This window comes from Polypterus senegalus, chromosome 10 (genome assembly GCF_016835505.1).
Source record: "Polypterus senegalus isolate Bchr_013 chromosome 10, ASM1683550v1, whole genome shotgun sequence".
Classification (NCBI taxonomy): domain Eukaryota; kingdom Metazoa; phylum Chordata; class Cladistia; order Polypteriformes; family Polypteridae; genus Polypterus; species Polypterus senegalus.
In genome coordinates, this window is record NC_053163.1 from 89,494,462 (window position 1) to 89,506,793 (window position 12,332).

The following is a 12,332-nucleotide window of genomic DNA, read 5'->3' on the forward strand; positions in this document are numbered from 1 at the left end:
GCGTCCCGGCTGGGTAAAGATGCCAAGCTCCTGTCACAGCATCTAAACGTTATATAATTCATGTGAAACAGGTAGCAAGCATACTACAATGTCTTAGCACTTTCAAATAATCTAACACCTGTAAACTACACATGGAGCTTCAGAATTGGCATGGCCACCAATAGCCTTACACATTGCTTAGGAAATATCACTTACTGGACTTTACATATTGTTGCAGCTCTGGGTGGTGTATTGTGGTCATTAAGTTTAGTTTTTTTTTTTTGGATGAAAAAATAACTTTCTTTCATCCATACATTGGCAAGATCTACACTACTTTGTTTTAATCAGAGTTTTTAGAAAATAAAGTTAACCCTGAAAAGTCTCATATGACAATTGTGAAGATCACAGAGCTTGGATTTCTAATGATCAAATAATGAGTCTTTCCAACTATATTCTTTCTTGTTGGACCATTGGACCCTTCTACTGCCTGCAGTAGTTTAACAGGATCATCCTGTGAGGTAATCACTAGTCTCTAAGCTGTACCTGCAGGCATATTTGCTAATAACATATTAAAGAGATGGAGATTTGCTGTGCCAAATTAATTATTTTGTAGAGCCTTCATTCCCAAGCTTTTAATCCCATTAGACATTTGAATGCTTTGTAATCAGCTTGTACAGACAGCTGCACAGGGAAAGTCCAAATATTTAAAGGAGGAGAAAAGTGTAGAATTCCATCTGAACCTGGTTTTCATTCAAAGGCAGTCTTGGTGGTTAGTGGATTTTCAATGCACAGACTCTTCCTCTTCTGCTTTCTGAGGATAAAATAGGCAGGTCAGTGTGCAGGGTTCTCAATGTTTTGCCTTGGTCTGCCATATATAAAAAAATAGAACTTTAGTAACTCAAACTCCACTGCTGCCTCAGTTTTTGAGATTCTGTCTTGAGAAGAAGAAGAAAGGTGTTTATGTTAAGTGTGTTAGGTATGATTCTGAAGTGAAACTTACAGTGGTCTCGAAAGGCAAAACACGAACAAAAAATTTAAAATAAGTGCAAATAAAGAGTGCTAATTAAAAAAAATGACAGTGCAAACAAAAAAGAAAAAATGAAAGAATGAAAAACACACAAACAATGAAAGTACAAACAAAATTGAAAACGGCAGCTAAAAAATCAAAGAGGGAATGACGTCACTAGGGAAAAAAGGAAGTGTGTGGATCCCACAAAGACATTTAATGGTCATTGAGTGCTGTTCTAAAAACAATTTTTCCCACTTTTCAAGGTTGTAGCTTGAACTTTAAGGGGTAGCACTCCCTCCTTGTTCAGAGGCAGATATTAATGTAGGTCTAGGGACAGTGGCACCTCATTTCCTCTCCCATCAGTCTCTGGTGCGCTTCAAAGTAGACGTGCTTGATCTGCAGCACCCAGGTTAATGAGAATCTCTGCTTGTGATAGGGGAACAGTGCCACTTTGAAAGGTTAAAGCTGCCATTGCACTGTGTATGTGTCATTTTTTTAACGCAAAAAATTGGCCTAATGGTGGTATCTCGCAAGTGAGCTTCAAGGTAGAAATGGGTGATCACTCATGACTGACAGGGCAGTTTCAGTGGACAGATGTCAGAGCATTAGATAACACTCATAATCAAACTATTTTGACCTAACACTAGCTATATCTGCTTTTGATGTTTCTATTCAATCACTTATCTGATATTTCACCTGTGGTGGACGAGATGATACTTTGAGAAAATGTGACTCTGTGATGGACTATCGACTAGTTCCGCCAGCTTAACCATATATTATGTCTTGGAAATTGTTGCAAGCAATGCAAAGCACTACAGTCTAAAGTCTGTTGTAAATCTGCACAGACCTCAGCTATCCATTCTACTGATACTTTTTGAGAGGCTGCACTCTGGCTTCCTACAACTGTGCATTTCAATATTCTGTCTCAGAAAATGGATTGATCAATGCATATTGTATGTACTACATGTGCTTGTATAAACTGAATTTAAATATATACTGGCTTTTTCAGGCCTGCAATTGTTTAGCACCCGTGTTAATTTCCTGTTAATTTCTTTCGGTATTGTAATCGTCTAACATAGTCAGTTTGCTGTTTGATATTGGCAGTTGATTTAATTACTATAAATATATGGTGTCAATTCCAGAACAGTGATATTTCATAACATTATAGTTTAGTGATTTTTTTCATAAAATATTAATAATAATTGAACTCTTTATATACCATAGTACCTGTCGTTCTCTTTTGTGCATACCAGCAAACGAAAATAAATTCATACGTTTAGTCTGCAACAATGGGTTAAATGTTCAAAAGTACAAATCTAATATCACTTGATTTCCTGCTGTGGAAGAACTTAAAATCAATTGTGTATAAATCTGTGTCAGACATAACACCAAACATTTAATTGACAAGTAATATAAGTACTGTGCTAAGTTAGTGTCAGTTATCACGGCAGTAGTAAATCATGAATGGTGTTCACAATAATGCTTAATGTATGTATTAAATATTTTATTTTCCTTTTCTTTTTAATGGAAACATTGTAACACTGTAAATATTGTCTCTCTAATATTATTAAATGCTTCTGTCCTTCTATGGGTATTCTGTATACTGCCATATATCAATTCAACTCTGCTCAAAGTGGAGATTTAACATATATTCCCCAGTTTGACTTTAAAGATTTCACCCAGTTATTAAGAATTTTATTGCCATCAGATAATTGTCAGTTGATTTTTCCTTTAACTGATTGCTTGCAAAGGTGAAATAAATAAGTAACTAAGAAGTTAAAGTTAAAATTTTGTACAGCCCCAAAATGAGAAAGGGTAGTAATGGAGATATTATTTTACATCAGTTCTCTTGAGATTGGAATGGTGTCTTAAGATTTGTTTTACTTTCTGTTGTTATAGGCGTGGACTTTAACTCAAGTATCAAGTTCTCATTTGATCTATCCTTACCTGGGAAGAGAACCTCAAGAAAGAGCCCTAGCTCCAGGAAGGTTAGAATATTGCTATAATTTCTGGGCTGTGTTATAAAGTACTCTATAGAACAAACAGGGAGACAAAATTTTAATAGAGTAATGGGAAAGCTTGTTCTTTTCTAGGAATGATTCTGCATCATAGTATAGTTTTGATTGAGATTTTTAATATAAATGACAAGATTATGCTGTTTGAACAGTTTTGCTTGCTCTTTTTCATAGTCATTCACACAGAAGCAAAATAAATGTGAAAAATAATGAAAATGTAGTGATCTTTTGGGTTTTTGTATTAATTACAGATTGAAGTAATGCATGACTATCAGGAGACACGCAACTCCCTTTCTTTCAGCCTTGATTGTGAAGACAGTCCTGAGATGCAAAAACGGTATTTGTCTTTTTTTAATGACTATAGTGCAAAGACTTTTTTTTTCCATAGCACTGTGTTAGTTTTAATATTAAGTATTCATTTTAATTATAATTTGCATGGATAGAATGGAAACCAGAAACATTAAGAAATGTTTAAGATTAATACAACTTTGAATTGTATCCTGTTTAATGTGTTTCATTGTTAGCCTTACAAATGTTTTTGTTTTGTGGATCTTAAGAAGTAAATATATCTCAAAATATTTTGCTAAATTGCAGAAAATTAGTTTATTCGCCTTTGTGCCACTTGCATACTTCACTAGCAACAGTGACTGTTGCCTGTCCACATCTACCTGAAGATAACCATGATCAGACTCGGCCTATACTTGGATGGAAGACCATCTACAAAAAACTTGGGTTGCTGCTGGAAGAGGTGTTGGTGAGGCCAGCAGGGGGCACTTATCCTGTGGTCTGAATGTGATCCCAATACCCCAGTGCAGTGGCGAGGGCACTGTTCTGAAAAACTGACACTGTCCTATGAATGAGACTTAAAACAGAGGTCCTAACTCTTTGTGGCCATGAAATATTCCTGGGCATCCTTTGTAAAGAGTAGGGTATATCCCAGTGTCCAGGCTAAATTGCCCTCCATATTCTAGTCAATCTGGCCCCCTAATCATCCCCTGTCTCTAACTATCTCTCTGTCACTACTTCACCACCTAATAACTAATGTTGGGTGAGCATACTGGTGCAAAAATGGCTGCTATTGCATCATTCATGTGGATGCTACACATTAGTGGCGGTTGAAGTGGCGTCCCACTCACTAAAAGTGCTTTAAGTAGTGAGAACAGTGCTGTATAAATGTAAAGAAAATTATTAATGTCATTTTTCGTTTAATTATCATTTTTCATTAATGCCATTTTCTATGTTGTTATAATTTCGTGCATTGCTAAAGTCATGGCACATCTATGTCGGTTTATGGTTATGTGCTCATTTGGCTGTGACTATATGCATATTAAATCATGGTGACCAACTTTAAAAGCCAGAGCCACATATATACTTCAGCATCCAAACTTTATTTTCAAGTTCTACACTCATAAAGAGATTTTTTTCACATATGCACCAGTTAGGTATCTCTCAAAATCTGCATTACAGATTATTTAAAAATATATGAAAACTTGTTTTTAAAGTACATTTCAGATATCTGAAAGCTGATCTGCATTTTAGAAAATATGAAATGCATGCTGAGATGTCTTTAAATGTTGTTTGGCTTGCGATAGATCTAGGAGATGACTCTGTTGCAGGTTTTGTTTTCAGAAATTCCTATCATAGAAATGTGTATGTTATATATAGATTTTTCTGTTTTAAAATAGATTATGTGCTTGCTACTCGTCTTTAGTATGTTCTTCCTGTAAAGAGAGACCAGAAGATCAGATGTAACTAAGAAACAAATCCAATTCAGAAGTTACAAAAACCTGTGCAATCTTTTCCCAAAACCAAGATAGTAACCCTAAAAATTGTAGCTGATACAAGTATTGCAAAGTTTTTTTAACCGGAATTTCATACAAAGCACACAAATCAAGTTTTGTTTTCGATCCAATCTTGGATGACCCAGAAAATCATTAGGATTGACCTTTATGTGATCATGTAATTGATGTCACACATGTTGCTTCCTGAATGGGTTTCTAATGCAAACAGCCCAAAACATGGAGGCACCCACTAAATGGAGATAGAAAAGATGTAAAAAATATCTTACATCCTTAAAAACAACACTAGAAATATCTGAGGCACAGAAATGAAGTGTTCATGCTTCAGAACCCTAATAGGGAAGAAAAGAATTTAAAAGAAATGCATAAGAACATAATAAATTTGGCAAACAAGAGGAGACCATTTAGTACCTGTTTGTTTAGGTAATATATAAACTGTCCCAGTATGTCATCCAGATTTTTCTTAAAGGTTGTCAAGGCTACTTCAGTACATATCTCGGTAGTTTGTTCCAGAGTCCCACAACTCTTACATAAAGAAGTGCTTCCTGGCCTTAGTTTTAAATGAGCTTCCCCTTAATTTCCAGTGATGTCCTGGAGTACATGATTCACCCTTAAACTGAAGTTTAGAGTGATAAATGATAAATGATAAAGATGGAAATGTACTCACAAGTGAGGAGGGTGTGTTGAGCTGATGAAAAGAGTACTATGAGAGGCTAATAAATGAAGAGAATGAGAGAGAGAGAGAAGGTTGGATGATGTGGTGATCATGAATCAGGAAATGCAATGGACCAACAAGGAGGAAGTAAGGACAGCTGTGAACAGGATGAAGAATGAAAAGGCCGTTGGTCCAGATGACATACCTGTGGAAGCATGGAGGTGTTTCTGAGAGGTGGCAGTGGAGTTTTTAACCAAACTGTTGCACTTGGAAAGTGAGAGGATGCCTGAGGAGTGGAGAAGAAGTGTACTGGTACCAATTTTTAAGAATAAGAAGGATGTGCTAAGCTGTAGTAACTACAGGGGAATAAAATTGATGAGCCACAGCATGAAGTTATATGAAAGAGTAGTGGAAGCTAGGGTTAAGAAGGGAGGTGATGATTAATGAGAAGCAGTATGGTTTCATGCCAGGAAAGAGCACTACAGATGCGATTTTTGCTCTGAGGGTTTTGATGGAAAGGAATAGAGAAGATCAGAACCTCTTCTGAGGTTTCATTTTTATTCTTATTCTATGTTAATTAATGTTGACTTATGTTTATCTTTTATTGTGTCTTCTATTTTTCTATTCATTTTGTAAAGCACTTTGAGCTACATTTTTTTGTATGAATATGTGCTATATAAATAAATGTTGATTGATTGATTGATTTTGCTGATGTGCTGGCCCCACATGTGTTATTAGCGGCTAAGCGAGATTTTCATTTCTTCAGAGGTAGAGCCCTTACCCCAACTCCACCTCTCACTTCTGGGCCAGACAGACACACACATTTCCACGTGTAGACTTTTATATATAAGAGTAGGGAGCTCTGCCCCTGCTCACTTCGCTTGCCAACCCCCAGGTTTGGTTATCTGGATATACAATTTAAAGAATTTGTTATTTTCATTTCATTCATTTTTTATTTCTTGATATTTGCCAGTAATAAAGCTGTAGTGAATGAGTTATTCCACCCCACCATCATGCTGCTTGTGATGTGCTGCGTGATCTGCATGTCGCGCTGTGCAACGATCATTTAAAAGCCTTTACAGCAGCTACAACTGCTTGTGATGTGCTGCGTGATCTTCATGTTGCGCTGCACAACGATCATTTAAAAGCCTGTACAGCAACTTTCATATTGTATCACTGTCTTTTCTCTCGTCTCCGTTCCAAGATTTTTTGTTATCATAGAGAGATACAAGATATATGCACTGTATATATTGTTTGTATATTGTGTGTGTGTATATATGTATATATATATATATATACAGTATATATAAATATATACTGTATATATACAGTATATATGAATATATAGATGTATGAATGTAAAAATATAACTTTAAGTACATAATGTATTTTGAGGCAAACCTGATTGTGGGTTGATGGGCTTTTGCTGGGGTGTGTGTACTTTCTTTTATGTTAAGTTAGGTGTAGTTATTATGGTGATTCAATTTCTACAAATCTTACTATGGTAGATTTCTCAATAATGCTAATAATGCACAAGACATATGAATGTATGCTGTTACAATTGTTGTGCATTGCTTGTAGCAAGTTTAAGTTCAAGGTCATGTAATCAGGCATCCAAAGCTTTCAAGAATTCCTATGTTTTAATAAGTATTTATAGTAGAGATGCTTCCTGTCAGCCTCTGCAGACCTACTTTGTACGATTGAGATCCTGTTTTAGCAAGTACACAAAAACAAGAATCTGTCATTTGCCAAATCATTAACGAATAGGTATTTGTATTGTATAGACAACAGAGAACTTTTACATGTCAAATGAAAATCAAAATTTGCTTAATTTTTAATTAAAAATGTTTTTGAAATTATTATGCATTTACATGCTACATATGCTATATAGGTAGACACAGGCTTCATATGCCTTTACCAACTTGGTCTACCAGGTCTGAACCACATGTTCCAGTTACAAAAAAATAGTTGGTTATTTTTTTTTATTTATTTTCCCTACCCTTAGGGCTTCTATGCTGTAATGAGCTTAGAGTTTTTTTTAACTGCACAAGAAATGAATTGCGCTAAAAGTGGACTATTTCAAAACCTACATTTTTTTTTATTTTTAGCTAAAAGTACTATTAACTGTCTTTCAGTTGTTTAGAAACACTTAGTTTTTCAGCAGTTTTTTAATGTTGACTGGAAATGAAAACATCAGTTCAGTTCATTGTCTTATAAAAACATATGATTGATTTTATGTAGTCGGTTTGTGCAGTACATTACGTTTAAGCCATATTCATGTGTCTTACAGTCATGTAATGAAAGAACTTATTGACACGGAGCGAGTCTATGTAGAAGAACTGCTGTCTGTCCTTCTGGTGAGAGCCTAACCCCTTACCTCTTAGACCTTTTAATATCATATCTACAATAATAGTTGCATGTCTATGACTGGTTAGATTAATCAGACAGGGCAAAGTATTATGATCCTGAAATGATATAAACTTGGTTTACTATCTTTTACAGGGGTATCGGGCAGAAATGGATAACCCTGCATTGTCTCCTCTCCTGCCTCCATTACTGCGTGATAAGAAGAGCGTCCTCTTTGGTAACATGGCTGAAATATACAACTTTCACAGCAGGCACGGCAAGAAAACTGATATTTTTCTTAGGCAGACATTTCTGTTTTGTTTCTAATATAATACTTAATGTTGGATTTTTACTGTGGCCGTGTTAATATCAAAATTTTCTTTCAACTTTCAAAATATTTCAGAGAAAAACGTTCTTATCATCAGATAATATACTGCTGGTCATTTCAGCTCCCAAATAAACAGAAAAATAAAGTCTGTTGGAGAAATATTATCTATTTAGTATATGGCTAGGACAGGTTCTTTTATTTGTCCCTCAGCTATAACCTTTGGCTCAGTTTTTTTCTTGCTAACAAACATAGGGAAACAGTATGTCCTCATGTAAATTTAATAAAAAATAACTGCAATCATTAAGCTACATACATTAGATCTAAACCTGTGATTCTGTTATTATTGTAAATATTATTCATGCCAAAAGTCTGAAAAGGCCATGAAATCTATAGAAAGTATTTAGACAATGAGGACAGTGAAAGTTAAATGCTAGTAGAGTTGTATATGAAGCATCTTTGCCTCTCAGCATTTAATGGGTGAATGATAATCTACCATCAGGGTGACCCAGGATTGCACCCTGGCATATACAAGAACAAAATGAATGCAGGTGTAGAACCAAATTCACAGCAATTGCAAGATCACATTTATTTGTATTTTGTTTTTTACTGCAGTGAGTGTTATGCAATATTAGTCAACTGTATTTGTAGTAGGATTTTTATAACACTCCTGCTAAAATAATCCCCTGCTCCACTTCAGATTTTATGTGCTGTCACTTACTGAACTGTAGATTATGCTCCAGAAATGTAATTCCTACCTAAACGTAGCCATGTTTCTGTTGCAGTCATAAAATATGCTCAAAGAGTGTAACTATATGTGTATGACACCCAAGGCCTATGGGGATCTGATAATGCTATAACTCATTTTCTCAATTACGTAGATAATACAGAAGAGTTATTCATTATGCCGACAGCCTTTCCTAATAACCAAATTAATCCAACAGTCACCAACATACATATAGTCCGATTCAGAGCAAAACGTATAAAAAATGCCTTGTTGTGCAAACTTTTCTGTAGAACACAGGTGCTATATAATACATAATGTGAGAGACTCACAAAGATACTCTTCACAACACTCCAAATTAATACATTTTAAAAGAAACTAACACCACCTTTAATGTGCACTTTTCCGAACTGGTGGCCAAGCAATTTCTTAATTGGAGACACAGAATCTGCTTCTTTTAAATTTAAGGATTAATTGGTAACTGTATGTTGATCTGTTTCAAATGTAAATGGAATCATCCCCATCTCGGAGCACAATGCAACTGACCCATTATGTCCTTGTTTATCTTAAGGGCATTTTAAGTGGGATTATAAAAAGCATATATCTCAATGGCTGTTTAGATATTGCATTGTAAAATGTAGTTGTGCTCTATACCTATTTCAGTTTTGTTTTGTTTATCCAAGCTGCTGTCAATCAAAACTATTTTAAATAAACATTTTTTTGTTTTTTGATACAGTGCATACATCTTTCATTGCTTAAATGGTTTAAATAGATGTATGTGTAATATAACCATCTAGAATTAATTGTGCAAATATTTTGTTTGAATTTATGACATTTGTATAAATAATCCCTGCTGGCTTGGTAGAATTAATTTTTTTGCTGTGTGATCTTGAATCCTGAAAACAACCTAAGGCATTCACCAACAAATTTCATATTGGACAACATTTTCTATCAAAACTTTGTTTCACACAATTCAAACACAAAGTAATAGACACATTTTGGTTAGAATGGCAGCAAAGTGGGTATCATTGCTGACTCACAATTAGGGAGTGTTCTGTTGAGATTCAGGTCTTGTCCAAGTCGAGGTCTGGTCAATGCAGGGTTGTTATAGCTTCAGTCATGGTGACTGGCCCTGTACTAGATTAAGCAGGTTTGATAACAAATCAATGGAAAGTTAATTACTAAAATGTGTGTTCAGAAAAAGTGTCTTTTATAAACCATCATTAGATTAAGACCTTTGTATTAAAGCAATTCCTAAAATTTGTGTTGGATTTTATAAATGTGAGAGGGCCGTGCAAAAATATGTTTTCTCTCATATTATATAGTTTGGTCCTGAAAGCAACAAAGATACTTTGGATTTTGCTTAAAATGTTGATTACTATCATTTTTGATGCTGCTAGATCACACTCAGTAGTAAAAAAGTTTGAAATGAATGGGTCAATTGATGTGAATATGATGTACTGTAGTTTCCAGTTTTACTTAAAAATTTGCATCGGAAAATGCATAAATAAACTTATATGAATCTGCTTTCCCGTTAAATGGTTTTTAAAATTTGTGAAAGTCTGAAATTGGAGGGAAATTCAAAAGGCAAAATTCAGTCTTTTTTGTAGTAAATACATAAGAGTTTCTTTTTTGTATATGATCAAAAAGCCTAAAATTGCTTTTATTTTATGTTTTATAGGCATGATACCTTTGTTAGCATTGCTGCCACATGAGCTCTTTTTTCTGGGTTTAAATCCCAATTCCAGTGATTGTCCATGTGAAATTATGTTCATGCTCCCTTTGTGTGTTTGTATGTGTGTTTTTCTACCACATGCCCCAAAGGCATATGTGTTAAGATAACTGATTAATCTAAACTAATCCCAATGATGGACTTATGCCCTACTCAGGGGTGGGTCCTGCTTTATGCCTAGTACTGCATCCTACAGGCCTGCTATTAAGTAGGTTTGAGAATATCATGCTTTTTTTTTAAACCTGAAATGAATTTGTATATGTTAATTATTAGTTTTTTTCAAGGTGTATTGTCAATTTTCTAGTTATTTAATGTTTCTACATTATAACATGGTTTATAAACTTTGCTGCACTAAACATTACAATCTTAGTCATCTGTAAAATAATTATTGAGGTTTCAGAAGAAAAATTTGATTTATAAGTATTTATCTGATCATTTTGTCATGGGAAATATACTGTTTAAATCTGAAAACTGAAGTAGAATACAGTTTTTAATTATGTATGTGATGACACTTTTAAAAAGGATCATTCTCCCTTTAGATAACTGATGATGCCCAAAAGGTAAACTTAGCTTATGATTGATTCTGTGTTTGACAATGAGCACATGTGCCTTCATGGGTTAACTTTGTTGTCTTCTCTTTCAGGATTTTCTTGAATGCCCTGGAGAGATGCCTGGAGACTCCAGAACGAGTAGGGTACTGCTTTCTCGAAAGAGTGAGTTGCACTTGGTCCTTAAGAGTGGAAAGTTAGGAGTAATTAATAAGTTGGCAAAACAGAAGAGTACATGAACTATATTTACAACATAATGTTCATAACTCATCCAATATGTACCTTTTCTTAATTAATTTCTCTTAATGTTTTTCACAATATTTAAAAAATGAAATAAAGCTACAAAGTGACAGTATTTGCCTTGTAATAATCCTGACTTGTTGCCACTGATTCTGGGATTTTTGCCCTGGCCCATGCAATCACTAATTGGGTTAAAAGGATAAGGAAATATTTTGTGTTACAAATTAATTTTCAACTCTGTTTAGTAAAGTTATTCTTATATGGTCTGCTTCCATTACCTTACAAATTTATAGTTACTAGCCGTCCCCCGTGGCTTCACCCACATAGTAGTGAAACAGGACAAACTTCAAAAACCAATAAACAAACAGATATCGCTAGCTAACTGGAGGCAAGGTACACTCCAAAACGCAGAGGTTCACCAGCTTAAATAGTGGCTGGCACGTGAGTGGGGAGGGCCCTGTCCGGCTCCCTACTCCTGACGTCACTCTTCTCCCTCCCCTCGGCTTGCAGCCTCTGTCTCTGATTAGCGCGAATATATCGCTCCTGCAAGCGAACTATGATTCTTAGCGTGAAGAGAGAAGTCGCAAAATCAACCGGAATGTTCAAGCAAATTATAGAAAAAACCCTGATCTAAATCTGTTAAGTAGTTCTCTTGCGAAAAGCAGACAGATAGACAGACGTTAGATTTTATATATAGAGAGACTAGCAAAATACCTGCGCTTCGCAGTGGAGAAGTGTGTTAAAGAAGTTATCAAAAAGAAAAGGAAACATTTTAAAAATAACATAACATGATTGTCAATGTAATTGTTGTAGGCTTATTTTAGTATTGACAGTGAATTTGATGATTGTAACGAAAAGGCAGGAGTCACCAGCAGGAAGATGTGAAGCAAGGCCAACAATTACAGTTTTGAAGCGGTGGAGTAAATGAAAAGGCAGGAATCACCAGCAGGAAGACATGAA

General features: G+C 35.0%; 1 protein-coding gene across 6 annotated transcripts in view; it reads left to right on the top strand.

Annotated features, from left to right (window-relative positions):
* The window catches only part of mcf2a (MCF.2 cell line derived transforming sequence a), a 170,873-nt gene that overhangs the window by 126,360 nt on the left and 32,181 nt on the right, over positions 1-12,332 (top strand). For all 6 annotated transcript variants that reach the window (XM_039766155.1, XM_039766157.1, XM_039766158.1 and 3 more), the window contains 5 exons: positions 2,888-2,976; positions 3,255-3,340; positions 7,748-7,814; positions 7,960-8,075; positions 11,228-11,297. In XM_039766155.1, coding sequence (XP_039622089.1) covers positions 2,888-2,976; positions 3,255-3,340; positions 7,748-7,814; positions 7,960-8,075; positions 11,228-11,297 — 428 coding nt within the window. The remainder of the gene's footprint in view (positions 1-2,887; positions 2,977-3,254; positions 3,341-7,747; positions 7,815-7,959; positions 8,076-11,227; positions 11,298-12,332) is intronic.